General features: G+C 38.9%; 1 protein-coding gene across 3 annotated transcripts in view; it reads left to right on the forward strand.

Moving 5' to 3' along the window:
* Positions 1–14319, forward strand: part of RB195_003304 (uncharacterized protein) — a gene marked incomplete at both ends in the record, with an annotated part of 40187 nt that overhangs the window by 16442 nt on the left and 9426 nt on the right. For 2 of the 3 annotated variants that reach the window (XM_064200904.1, XM_064200903.1), the window contains 24 exons: positions 730–836; positions 933–1116; positions 2370–2475; positions 2542–2708; positions 3768–3881; positions 3975–4084; positions 5329–5400; positions 6144–6243; positions 6525–6590; positions 6662–6802; positions 6857–6938; positions 7127–7233; positions 7739–7891; positions 8485–8566; positions 8879–9015; positions 9503–9652; positions 10654–10809; positions 10894–11102; positions 11284–11377; positions 11435–11583; positions 12442–12563; positions 13319–13401; positions 13461–13573; positions 13723–13804. In XM_064200904.1, coding sequence (XP_064056783.1) covers positions 730–836; positions 933–1116; positions 2370–2475; positions 2542–2708; positions 3768–3881; positions 3975–4084; positions 5329–5400; positions 6144–6243; positions 6525–6590; positions 6662–6802; positions 6857–6938; positions 7127–7233; positions 7739–7891; positions 8485–8566; positions 8879–9015; positions 9503–9652; positions 10654–10809; positions 10894–11102; positions 11284–11377; positions 11435–11583; positions 12442–12563; positions 13319–13401; positions 13461–13573; positions 13723–13804 — 2886 coding nt within the window. Of the gene's footprint in view, positions 1–729; positions 837–932; positions 1117–2369; positions 2476–2541; positions 2709–3767; positions 3882–3974; positions 4085–5328; positions 5401–6143; positions 6244–6524; positions 6591–6661; positions 6803–6856; positions 6939–7126; positions 7234–7738; positions 7892–8484; positions 8567–8836; positions 9016–9502; positions 9653–10653; positions 10810–10893; positions 11103–11283; positions 11378–11434; positions 11584–12441; positions 12564–12626; positions 12692–13318; positions 13402–13460; positions 13574–13722; positions 13805–14319 lie in introns of all 3 variants that reach the window. The other variant, XM_064200902.1, reaches the window with a different exon arrangement.

Below are 14319 nucleotides of genomic sequence, written 5' to 3' on the forward strand. Positions count from 1 at the left end.
TACAAGGCACGTTAGAACGCTTTTCTATGCGCACTTCCGGCCCCCTCAGCACCTATTTTATTTTATTTTCATATGAATAGTGAGTGAAAGGGTGGTGAGAAGACATCACTGATCTTCGACCGTTCGCAAGTGGATGCAGCGCTTGCGCAATGATGGCGCGTTGCAACCGATTTAATAGGGAAGAACCGGGTCTTCCACGCCTTTGTTTCACAATTCTACCTCTAGCTTTTTCCGTGGATTCTCTCACCATTCCATTAATTCTCCCTTTAATACCTTCCTTAGTTCGGAGAGCAACTATTAACTGCAGCAAAATTATAAATGTCATCCGCGCCGCCTCAACGTACGCAAATCGCGCACGCAAAGTTGCACTACAGATCAAAACGTTTGGACCGTACGAACTGGATTTTTTTTCACATGAGTTAGAAAAGAGGAATCTTTCCGTTTTTTCCAATCAGTTCCGAAACTACGCACTAGTTTTCATGGTCAATCTTGCTAGGTGGTGTTAAAAATTACCATATAGTAAAATTAACCGAGAAACCATAGCTATAATATTAAAGAAGCACATGTCGTGACAGTTTTTTTTTCAACAGTTTAATTTCTTAATAATATGAAATAATAACTAAAATAAGATAATCGTAAAGTAGTAGTAAAATTTCGGGATTTCCATAGTGATATCAGTTGTTGAATCCTTGGGATTGGGGTTTTTGTAAAAATTCTCTCCATTTTTAGGTGTGCTGAATCTTTGTCCTCGTGGAGAACCGCATATTTCTCCTGTGGGAGTTGTGGAAACATGTAGTGCTGATGATCAATGTCCGTCAAATTTTTGGTGTCATCAGGTAAGAATTCCGTAGCTTAAGCGGTTTTTTCCCCAATTTTTCCATCACTTCGTTTCACTGTTTGACATATTTTCTATTTTTTCTATTACTTTCTAGGTCGGGTTTTCTTCGTCTGGTATCTGTTGTCCGTCTCCTTCTCGCCACGTTCATAATGGTATATGTCCTGCGGTCGCACCGCTACTGGATAGAGCTGGCGTCTGCCGATTCGACTGTCGAGCAGACGACGATTGTGCAGGAACCGAGAAGTGTTGTTATGACGGGTGCGGGATGCGCTGCAAGGGTTAGTAAACATAAACAATGTCAACCGATTTGCAAAATTTGCATCACTTTTACTTTATAAACGTTTTTTTTTATTTGAACAAATTTTTTTCAAACATTACTCCTCTGCTTGTTATTGCTCTTTTATTGTCACGACTCATCAACACCTTCCAGATGTTTCTTGACGTTCATATTTTTTTTACAGATCCTTCTGGATCCATTTCTTCTTTTCCACCCCTCGCATCATTTATTTTCGATCGTTTTCTTACTTATGAATTAATATTACCAACCAGTTAATATTACTATTATTTCCAATTCCTCACTTATACTAATTTTCTAATGAATACCGGCCCATTCTCAGACTTATCTCCCTATATTTATTTTGTTAATTTAATTTTCTGAAAGAAGCTTAGATCCTAATGGTACTTTTCACCTTCCGACCTCTGATTCGTTTAGTTTTATGCTAGTCCGTGGATTACTTCCAGAAAAAAAAAAGAAATATGGCTGATGGTATTGTTCAATTAAATCCAGTTAAGGGAAGTGAATCACAAACATTGACGATGTTGGGATCTTTCCACGATTAAAAACGGGTAGAGGTCCATTTTACGACTACAAGCAGTATCCCGCTTAATGCCACCTATAAATCCAGAAGAAGGCGTGTGAAAGAGTTTTCGATGTGGCTGTGTGACTTAGACTCTCCTACGATGCAACTTATTACGCGCTCCAAGAAACAATGGCAATCCGCGAAGCGTCTGCGATACTGTAGTGGCAGCTTTTGTCGCTTATTTGAACTACATTAGTTACATTGCGGACGTTGCACAAAGTAACTTGCTCTTTATCGCGTAATAAGTTGCATCGTCGGTAGACGGGACACTCACGGCTGTTTCACACGCCTTTCAGCTGGACGGTTTTAATTAGTTTTTGGTGTAGTTCACTGCTTAGAATCTAGTGACGCCCAATTCTCCCTAATCCAGAAAACATGATCACTCCAGCGCTCCACTTGTGGGAAAAGTCCAACATTGCCAATTTTGTGATGCACCGCTTTTAATTTAAACTCTCTTGGTTCTCTGGGAACATATGATGCCTCACTTTAGTAAGAGCCCATTTTATGTCTCGGTGCTGCTAACCACACAAAGAATATGTGCCAGAATTTTTCCAGTTTTGTTTCCAAGAATCCGTCAGCATTTTATTTATTTGTTCCAACTTTTATAGAAAAAACTCTGACTACAAACAATGAATAGCTGATGCTTACTTACCAATGAAAATTGCTTCTAGAAGTTTTCGTGAGTGGTATGGTGGAGACTGGTGAAGGCAGGAAGCAGGAATTAGTCAAGCCAGGAGTCTGTCCTTATTTCGACGAGAGGCAATGTCGCGACCACTCGTGAGCATCTGCATCTTTTCACATACATATCCTACTATTCCCACTATATGAATATCTACTATTAAGACAAGTTAATCAATGCGGGTCCGACGAAGATTGTGCAGGTGTGCAAAAATGCTGCTCTGATGGATGCACGAAAAAATGCTTGTATCCGGAAAATAACAGTGCATGTATGCAAGCTAAGGCCGCCTTACAGATGATCGGACAAGCAACGAGAATTCAATGTAGACCAGGTAACTGAGCTCCTTCTTTAGTAAGGATTACCATAAGCATTGGATTGATCCCTGTTTTTTTTTGCTCACCGTTTTAATTTGATTTTTTTCTTTCTGTTGTTTTATGACAGTAGCTAGTTAGCCGAAATTCTGCTTGGATATGCTCTTTTTCGGACGGTGGGGCGCAGTCGGTAAGAAGTTCCGACTGTGGCTACATGACTAAAGTAAAAGGTAAAGGCGCATTCTAGCTGATGTGGTTCCGTAGTGTAGCGGTCAACACTCTGGACTTTGAATCCAGTAACGCGAGTTCGAATCTCGCCGGAACCTAACCTTTTGGGCGTGTGTGGCGCAGTCGGTAAGAGGTTCCGCTGTCGGCACTAGGTTCGATTCCGCTCTAGTGCATATGAAGCCTTCTGTCTTTCAGACGTTGATAAATTGGTACCAGACTCGTATGCGAGGTAAAAACACTTACCTGGTACATTTGCCAGCCCCTCAAGCCATTATTTGGGCTAGACTCGCGTTCGTAAAACCTCAAACGATTCTGAATTGAAGTGAACATGGCGGCGCAATCCAAGCGGGTCGCTTACGTCAGACACGTTACGCTTTGCACTTTGTACCTTTGTTCTATGTTCGTCCCTATAATTGTTCCTTATTCTTCCCTAGTGGTGGTTAGCCGTTCGAGGATAGCAAAGTCAGTGAGCCCATCCGCTTGAAGTCCCCGCACCCTTTGGTTCAAGGCCCCCGGACGGGCTGGTCCGTTGTGGGTTATGTTGTCACCCAAACTCTGGTAACTGTTGTTCTACTGTAGCATCCTGAGTTTGGGAAAAGGATTTTGGCCGTGAGAATTTCTTAACTTTTGAGGGAAGAGAATCATCTGTCAAACCACCATATAATGTACAAAAAAAGGACCACTTTACTGTATGAAAATCAAACGAAATTCTAGTGATTCCATTCCTGTTTCTTTCTTTTTTTGTGTTTTGTGGTACACTTATGAGTGTTTTCAAATAAACAAATAAATATTTCCCAGATGGAGCAGATGAAGTGGATTTATCCCTTCAATGATATGTAAATCATTTACAGATGGCTCTTTCGAGGAAGTTCAATGCGATTCTGACTATTGTTGGTGTGTGAATCAGTACGGTGTTGAGGTGGAAGGCACTCGTATATCCGATGATATTGCACCGAACTGTCGTTGTAGGGAATTCTCCTAACTTTACTACCTTTTATATTGAATAATTCTTATTTTAAGCATTTTTTCAAATGTTTTTTTAATGCTCACCTTTTCAGCTCCTCGTAAATGTCCGATTCCACTTTGTACGCATGATATTTTCTGCAAATTTGGTCTCAGGAAAGATTCGAATGGTTGTGACAAGTGTGAATGCAGTAGTCCATGTGATGTCAGTGTATATTTATTTTTTCAACAAGAAATTGAAATTCTGGATTAGTCAGGGAAAGGAAGGAATTTAAAAAAAAAGAAAACGTAGCAGTTGACACAAGACAGTTTATTTTAACTACCTAATAGTCGTACAATCTAATAAGTTTTGTAGATAACGGCATTTTTCGGATTCGTCAATTCCATTCTTTTTTTTTCTTCCAAAATCAATAATTAAAAAATCAAAAAGAGGTTGGGAAACGATAATACGTTTGATATTTTCCTGATTTTTCGTGAATGCTTTTTCTTTCAGCATGAAAAAGGTGATGACAACTATAGAACAACAACAATAATCACACAAAATTTGTAATCTCCTCTTCCCTCCGTCCCCACCCCACCCTCCAACCACCCACCCCCCCCCCAATTCATATCATCTCGCTCTCACACATGCTCGAATTATTGCAATAATACTGAATCTTTGGATATCTTTCTCACATTTTTGAAAAAAATTCAAAATTTCCATTTTACTAGCACAAAACAAAGGTCAACAATGTAATTAACATAGTTATCAGTGTAATTAACATAGTTATCAGCAAGACCTGGCCGCGGTCATCTTCCAGAAAGAGAGGGATTGCGACGATAAGGGGCCGTTGAGGACGTTTTTGAAGTCAACTAGGCGTTTAATTTTTTTTCCGAGCAGATGCTGCTTTGGCGCCTGAAGAAGGCAATATTCGGATCGGGCTAGGTGTGGGCTATAGGGAGAGTGGATTACGGTAGTCTAGAAATCCCCGAGTTACTTTTATTGTGTAAAATCTCGTGTTGTCATGAAGCAGCGTGCGTTTCAAGGCGTTTTGGGCATTGTTTGCGCACTGCAGCTTCTGGAGTTCCATGGAGGTTTTTATGTAAGGATTGGCTGCTATTATCTTAGAATTAGGGTTAGGACTAGGTATCTGTTTACCATTCAGCAGCTCCCAAAAGACAACACATTGCAAACCGTGGAATACAAAATATAAAAAATGGGAAAAAAGATTTGCAATGACCCAATAATTGGATTTGAAGAGCCAGAAAAGTGTTACCGTATTCTGGAAGGGAAGAGTCATGTAAAATTAATATAATGTAGAGTCGATTTGACTCCGACTACCGTGGATCATTGACCTACTATCTCTTCCACTCTTACTGGCGCCACTTCTTATATCAACAAATAAATGCTTTACAACTTTTTTTTTACAAGTATGAATATCTACTGATTATTTGTTGTCTTGTTTACAGGGAGTGGTGTGTCCGGACACGTCCGTTTGTGTGCCTGCTCCTGTAGAATGTGTCGCTGGACCTTGTCCAGAGGTGAGTCTATCATTTAATTCATCATATTAATTACTTGGAAATATTTCTTATTTAGTTTTTAATTTTTTAATTTTAATATTTAGTATTTAACAAATTATTGTAGTTACTTGGAAACACTTTTTTTTTTGGAAAATTACGTTTTATGGGCGCAAAGCCAGGATTATTGGGATCGGTGACATCTCCAAATCCAATTTTCTTTTTTTTTTGCTCTTCGCCTGAACAATGACTAACATCCGGGTATTAGTACCCATTTCTGGAACTGTCCACATTGGTAAGGAAATAATATGATTACAGAAAAGTTTTGTAGACGTTTATTCACTAGACGTCATCTTTTCAACATATTTTTCTATTCCTTTCTATCATCTTTTCTATCTATTTACTTTTTTTGTCTTTTTTTTTTGAAAAATTTTCAGCATAAGGTTCACTCTCAAGTGGTGTTCCTGAGAAATATACCCGAGATTGGAGTAGATTCATTAATGCCACTATTTTTTCTTTTTTTATTTACTCCTTCACGACCGCGAGATCCCGTGGATTGAAGCAGAGGATGCGGTCGCTTTGCCAAATATATGTATAATAATAAAACTAATAAAATTTATGAATAATTAACAATGAAGTGAATAAGATAAACGAAAAGCAATAGATAATCTTGGAAAAATAACAATTACTTAATAGATACACACGTCCAAAATCCACAAATTCCAACACATTGAGAAAAAAGAGAAGCGATCGATTATTGATTGTAGGTTCCGAGATGTGTGGTTAATCCATGTCTCAGCGGCTCTCCATTGGTAGATTCATCAACAGCTCAACATATTAAGTGCACTAATAACAGTGGATGTGTTGGTAAGTTTTGTTGCCTCTCTTTTTCCTGAATTAGTTCCAGATTTCACATTCCTATCGAGGAAACAAGGAACTCAAAAAATCGAAAAATGAGCCGCATGGAAGAAATCGCCTCATCTTTTAAAAATATAGCAACGATTTACTGTTTATAACATCAATTTCGTGCTCCATGATTGAAAATTCCAAAGAACTCTCAATATTTACGGTTCAGAATTAATAAATGCTTACAGAATTAATAAATGATTAATTAATAAATGCTTACAGAATTAATAAATGCATTACAGGCTCTAATGCTCCTGCTTACTGTAGCCATTACAAAAATGACCGTGGAGTTTGTTGTCCAGGAAAAGGTGACTCGGAAACTCTGATGTGTTGTTGTGCGATAGCTGAAAAAAAGTAACCCTGCCCTCACCAAATTCAGAACCTCATTGGTCACCCGGTACGTGCCCACAGGGGATTTTGTCCAACGGTGATTGCTCCCGGCAATGTCTTCTGGATGAACAGTGTGCTCCAGGTCAAAAATGTTGTTTCAACGGTTGCGGATTGTCATGTGTGGCTGCCGGTATGCGTTTTTGTATTATTTTCCCACCTAAATGCAACTAACGCCTTTTTCCAGTATTTTCCGCACCTCCTCCACCAACGATTCATGTAGGAGATTGCTTAGAGACAAAGCATTTGGGAGCTTTTTGTGTGCAAAGGTAGAATATTCCCTTCAATTCGTATTTTCTCTTTTTTATTTTCATTCAATGAATTTTTTCTGAATCCATTTGACATTTTTGACTATCTGTTTCTGATAAATAATAATTTTTACTGTTAATTTTCTTTATTTTATCAATTTTAGTCTTTTTTTTCGGAGAAATAATAATTTGAAATGGATTTTTTGTAGAGCTAAGGATTCGGAGTGTTCCGTGGATACAGATTGCCCATCTCTTAGAAAATGCTGCAGTGACGGGTGTGTTCGTCGATGCGTTCTTCCCGATGTGACCACACATTGTGAGATTTTCCGGATTTTTATTGGCTATACTGGATTCGGGCGGGTGTAGTGTAGCGGTTAGAGGTTCCGCTTCCTGCACGATCAATCGGAGGTTCGAATTGGCCCTAGTGCTAACCAAGCCTTTCATCCCTCCGGGGTCGATAAATTGGCACCAGACTCGACTGGGAGGATAAAAACACTGACTTGATCACCGGCTGGCTCCCACAAGTCATTGTGTAGGCCAACACGCGTTCCAAAAAAACTCAATGGTTACTAGTTACAGTAAAACGTGTTGGTGCATCCTGAGTGGATCGATACGCCAGTGACTTTATACTTTATCCTTTATACGGGCTTCGAATGAAAACACGGTTGATTGAAGGTTGGGACAACAGCAGGAGCTATAAAACCGTCTGGACATTTCGAGTTATTTTTATTTCCCCTTATCATTTATCCAATATTTTCACTTCGGAACAATATGGGTAACCACAAACCAGGGAATCAAACCATGCTCCTTTTTTCATCCAGGCATCCACGCTCGACTAGCCGCGCTAGCCATCCGAGACTCTTTTGACAATAGTGCGCACGTGCCTGATTGTGACTCGAATGGCGAATATCTGCAGGTCCAGTCTCACTATGCTCTAAAATGGTGCGTCGACAAACATGGAAAGGAAGTACCAGGTGATTTAAAAGCTCTGTTTTCTTTGAAATAATTTTCGTTGATATTCCTATAAGTAGGGAAATATTGAAGAGAAAATATCTTTGTTGCAGTGCAAATGTAAAAAATATGTAGTTTCGGAAAAAAAGCAAGGTTAAGGTTGACACAGGAAATATTTGATCAATCATCGGTCGGATTGAATGGTAAGGGATATCTGCTAGTGTGCCTGAGCATTTTTTTTTAGATGGGACCTTTATTTGCTTGATTTTTTTTTGCCATCTTTAGAGGTCTAAATAAAGGTAAATAGAGGTCGATAGGAACAACACTACGTTAATTCCGTCAAGTGCCACACTACCCTGTTCCAGTGTCTTTGACCATACTTAATTTTAATAAACCTATAAATTCATAAGGTCTACTTTAAATGATAATGAAATAGTGGTGGTGGAAACAGGTAGTGAAGTAGGAAAAAAAATCTCGTAGGGCACCACTAGAAAAAATAAACATAAAAATGCCGAGGTTTCCTGACATGGAAACGTTTGAACTGCAGAGATCACTTTTCGATACTGCTGAAATTGTGCTTTGAGTTCCTTCAAATGATTGTTGTGTACTGTTTTAGGAACGAAATCCACTACGCAACCGAACTGTAAACTGCCACGATCGTGCCCGGTGCGCGCGTGTAACAAACATTGTCCTTTCGGGTAAGAACCTCCTACTCTTTCAATTTCAATTATATCCTCAATATTCCGATTTTTTACGGGAAATTCTAACAAAAATGAACTACGTTTATTATTGTTATTATGAGCAATTGTTTTCCTTCATCATGCTTAGATTTCTTTAGACTTATTCAATTTACATGTCCAGAAAAAGGGGACTACTGCCAAAATTCACAATTTGTTGGATTAATTTGCTCCATCGTCAAATTTATATCATTTTCTCTTCTAGGATTATTTATTTTCATTTGTATTTAGCAAATTTGGGGAATCATCCGCAGGTGGCGTGAATTTTTTAAGGCTCCGCACCGATAACGATGGATGCTCCTTGTGTGACTGTGTTACTCCTTGCGATATGGTGCAATGCCAAGCCGGATTTGTGTGCCGAATGGTGGAGCCTCGATGTTACACGAAAGAATGTGCTGCTGTTCCGCGATGTATGGTACTTTAAACCCTCCACTGGTCTGGATTTATTATTTTTTGTCACTATATTATTATTATTTTACTTTTTATTTATTATTATATTATTATATTACGTCACACTTATTACCTATCCCTTCCCTAGAACATCTCGACATTTGTTGTTGTTTCGCAAAAAAAAACATCCGAGAAGGAGGAAATTAGTGGCTGAAACCATTTATTTGAAATGTTGTAAAGTAATATTTTTATATCCATGTATTGACAAAAATGACAGTAATGGTGGAAAAGAAAGCTGAAGAGGTGGCTGTTGAAGAGAAAGGCTTTAGAAACATCATTGCTGAGTTTTCAGATGAAAAACAATGCAAGAACAACAGAAAAAAAGAGAACAAAAACAAAAATTTAAAAAAAAAACTAAGGTCGAATTACATGATCATAGTAACGGTGGTGTAATTCAGGTGTGTATGTAACAACTTGTTTATATTTTCTTCTACAAAATGTTTTTAGGTATTCCAAATTCTTGTCCATCCGGAGAACCTCTCATCTTGACGCATAGCGGAGTTCTAGTAGAATGCAGTGGAGGGAAAAGTTGTCCTGCTGGATATTTTTGCAGCCAAAGTGGGTACGAAGGGAGAGGTTTCTGTTGTGGTGGTGTCGGTGAGTTCGTTTCTTTTGCTGTTTTACCCGTTCAGGATGTAAGGAGTCAAAAGATTTGAAAAAAAAACTAGGAAAAACTAACGAAAACGAAAAAAGGAACTTCTATTTTTGTTTCATCCTAATGCGCTTAGTTTGAGTATTGCCCAGTATTGAGTATTGTATTGTTCGACTGTCTTTGAATCTCGGCATGTTGAAACGTAGTTTTTAAAATGATTTCGTTGAGGTGTAGCCAAGAAAAATGTTGATCGTCTTGATCAAACAACGGCTAACGTTTCGGCGTTATCGCCTTCGTCAGAGCTTGGAAATTCAAAGCCATTAGTGATTTATCCCCTCAAGCGCCTCATCACCCTGCAGAAACCACCCAAACGGTAAGCAAACTCAAACATCAACACATTGGCTAGGGCTTACCTCATTAGCTAGAGTTGTTAACGCAGCAGACCACCACGTACCACAACTACGAGTCACAAGGCTTTTATATAGGGACCTCACGGCTCGCCCCGCAGATCAAAACCCGCATTGGTCTTGATATGGGGATAACTCGTTTGTGATAGCAATGCACTCATCCTTCTTGTTCATTTTTGGACTTTTGGCGGTTATCCAAAAGGTCTCTAGCGTTCTGCATGCTGTGATCTCGGACTCGTAGGATAATATACGAACTTCTACCTCCACTTCGGAGTTTGGATGAAATATTCTACGGTGCACTACAAGTGGGGTGAAGGTTTCAGATTTTGCGAGTCCATCTAGATGCTCCTCAGCCGTTGTTTAATAAAGACGATCAATACCAATCTTGGCCACAGCTCAAGGAAATCATTTTAGAAACTACGTTTAGTTTGAATTTCTAAGAGTAAATTTTCTGGAAATTTCTTCTCACGCCTTTCGTCCCTCCTTGTCTATCTATTATACCTCTGGAAAATTTCTGATGAGGTCATTCTCCGCCGTTTCTTTTGTAGTAAGGTTTTCTCCAATTTTATAAAGAAATAAATGGTGATTTGGCGTTTTAGCCCCAGCTCCACCATCAATCTCGTGTCCACCTTTTCCGATCACTGCAAATCCCGTGGATTCTTCCACATGTGTTATTAGTTGTCGTCGACCTTCCGATTGTATAAAATCAGTGTGTTGCTTCAATGGATGCGGTACGAGTTGTCAATTTGAAACTGGTTGGTTGGATTTTTTTTCGGAAATTTATTTCTATTCTATTTTATGCTGAACCACTTAAATATTTCAATTTTTCCTTGTTGAAGGGAAAATGTTGGCACCCACTGGGCCACCGGCAACGGTTCACATTCTTCCAACGGAGAGCCCAAGGGTGGTGGTGTCTGTTGATAATGGATCACAAATCCAACCTGCCGATAAAATGGTAACCAGTTCTTCTGTGGATTGGAAAGCTGTTAACGTTCCTGTCGTTTATCCACAGCGTACCTTCGCTATTAATCCTGTGCAGTCGCAGAAGGTTATCCTTTTTTTTTCTTGAATCCTTTTTTTTTAGTAAAAAAAAAAAACTTCGCAGCATCAACGCCAGTTGAAAAATTGTTAAATAAAGGAAAATAATGATAGCGAAAAAAGCCACTTAAGTCCTAAATCACAAAATTGTGATAACGTGGACGAATTCGTCAAATTTTCCCTGGATTCAGAAGCATCCCATCATACCTGGCTTCCCCAACTCTGCTGTCGCTGTGATTGATTCAGCCGGATCGCCGCCTACCATGGGTTCATTTCAGAAACCTGGTGAATTTGTAAATGCACTTCTGCTTGGAGTTTCTTCATAGAAAATTTCTGGTTTAGGCCCCATATCCGCTCCTCAGAAAGTGGGCACATGTCCATCCTTATTGCTAAATCCTGGATGTCGTGAGGAATGTCTCACTGATGCTGATTGTGTAGCGTTCTCGAAATGTTGCAAAGCGAGTTGTGGAACTAAATGTGTAGAACCGACGGTGAGTGGATTTTGTAACTACCTCGATGACAATTGAGGTAGCCACTGGGTAAAGTGCTGCAAAGAAGATGAAAAGTGAAAGGGATTCATGAGTAAAAAATGAAAGGGGTTCTTAGGTAGAAGGTGAAGAGGAGGGTTGCTACCTAATTTCAAGCTCTGGTTCTCTTTCACTTTGGTTGGAATCCAAAATCCGTGATGGTTTTACAAAAGAATTAATCACTTAGGTAATAATCTATCAGAATTATCTGTGCATGCAATACGAATTAGGATATTTTAAATTCTTTTTTTTTTCTTAAAGATTTCTATAGTCTTCTTCCTTTTCTAAGAGCGCTGTTGTTATATGTTATAGCAACTTTTTTGCAAATCATCAGAAAAAAACCTGGAACTGTAGACAGGGAAAAAAATAAGTTAGATCTCACTTCGAATTTCTTCAACTCCAGGAATGATAAGCTACTTTGACCTTATTATTTAAATCTGTCTTATTTTCACACGTCCTTGGTCACACGTGTTCTTGTCTAGTGGATCAGCACCTCCAAGAAATAGGCGGCTCTGGGGCGCTGGTTAGGAGATTTTTGAGTGACCTTAAACATTATCTGTACACCAAACTACAGTAGGGCGCTGGATGTATATCCGGGTGACCGTGATGTGCCGTCAATTGCAGCTGAGGAGAAGAATTTTGTGTTAATCCGAGGAAAGTTATGCGTTGAAGCCGGCGCGTTCACCTTTTCGAACAGATTTGGCGCAAATTATATGTCTTTTCTTGCGACATTTGTCACATAAATGCTCAATTTGTGCATTTTTGAACGTTTTTTTTCTACCAAACTTCTAAGGTTGAACCTAAAAATGTCTTTTATTGTAGGTCACCAGCACATGTCTACATCGGTTAGCAGCTTTCAGTAGGGAGTGGCCTCATCTCCCACCGCCTGTTCAATGCTCAGCGAATGGTGAATTCCGTGAAATGCAATGCAATTTCAAAACAAGGTTCTCCACAGTTTGTTTTTATTCTTTCTATTTCGCTTTTCTATTTTTCTTCTCATATTTTAGCTACACAGTTCTAACGCTCATGTTCTCCAAATTCTTGGATCTAATTTTCAATTTGATTGAAAAACGTGCGTAAATATGTTAGATTAAAGAAAAAATAAAAACGTATAACACTATTCTGAATGGAATTATATTCAAATATAATTCAAATTCAAATTCAAATTCAAATATAATTCAGGATGTTATGAATTGAACGTAAAAATAAGTTTTTATTTTTTTTTAACCGTACATGGTTAGCATTCTTCTAGGACGGATCTTAATATTTTAGTGATATTTCGACTATGTTTATTTTATTTTACTTCTATTATTTTACAACACACATCAGTAGTGCCTATTTACACAGAAAAAATGAAAAAGAAATTGCCTGTTTAAAAACTAAGATTATAGAGGGATCCTAGGAGCAAAAAAAAAAGTCGATAAAACTAGTGAAAAAGAACTTTGTTGGGATTTTTTCTGAAATTCTATTTACAATACGTTTTACATCATTCCATAATAACATGAAAAACAATGAATGAGAATAAAATAGAAAAGAAACTGGTCTGTGGAGTTTTTCTCTTCCGCTGTATGAAGAGATCAGCGGATGCGTTCACAGATAAGCCGTCGCGTCAACGCGTTGCAACATATTTTACGCCACTTTATATTATGAAAACATTACAAAGTATTTATTTGTTTATTTATTCAACTATTTATTTCAGGCAATGCTGGTGTGTGGATAGTTCAGGGGTTGAACTAATTGGAACGAGAACCGCTAACGATCACGAAACACCACAATGCAAACGTAACCACTCAAAATGAAAGTAGTTGTGATTCCCGCAGTCGAGGATTTTTTCTTTTCAGGACCGAAAATTTGCTCAGTGTCTTGCACGCACTCATCTTGCACTTACGGTGTACAGTTGGATGCGAATGGATGTCCTCATGATGGTGTCTGTTTATGCCGAAATCCATGTGATGTGGGAAATAGTTGTTTTTTAAAATATTTTTCTAGTTCTAATTTTTAGTTTAATTTTTTTTTACTTTTTAATAACTGTAATATTTTCTAATTCTATTTATGGTGTTCATCAAGGAGTCATACTCCCAATGTCATGTGATCTTTTTTAAGGATTTCACCTGTTCCTCCCGCAAGACCTGCGCACTGGTCACAGTCAAATGCGACCGAAGCCCATGCCTTCCAGTACCAAAATGTGAGTGGTTATCCAGTCTCTGCGAACTCCTTGTCACTCAAGGGCTTTCCTCTGATGTGAATTTCCACACCGAGGTTGAACTTAATGGCATCACCCCACGAATCTGGGGTGGGACAGATTTCAGGTGGAGAGTTCCTATACGGGGTCGAAGATTATGGAGAGGAGGGTAATTCCGTCCATTTCTTCCTAATAGCCGTAAAAACGGCCCGGAAGATGCCGCGCACAAGGCTGACGCGCTCCAATGGAACTCGTAGAAAATAGCTAGCCGGAATGCTCGAAGCTGTATCTTCCGGGCCGTTTTTTACGGCAATTAGGAAGAAATGGACGGAATCACCATTCTCTCCATTATCTACAACTCTGTATAGACCTTAACCTTGACCCTCTCTAATGGCTTTAGTTCGAAGATGACTAATTTTCTCATGCAATTATGGTCACTTTCAAATGTGTCCAGCCTGCGTAATCCGACGTCATGGACGGACTACATGAATTTAGGCATATGAGTCGATACGTGACGA

The sequence above is a fragment of the Necator americanus genome, chromosome IV, assembly GCF_031761385.1.
Source record: "Necator americanus strain Aroian chromosome IV, whole genome shotgun sequence".
NCBI classification, from domain to species: domain Eukaryota; kingdom Metazoa; phylum Nematoda; class Chromadorea; order Rhabditida; family Ancylostomatidae; genus Necator; species Necator americanus.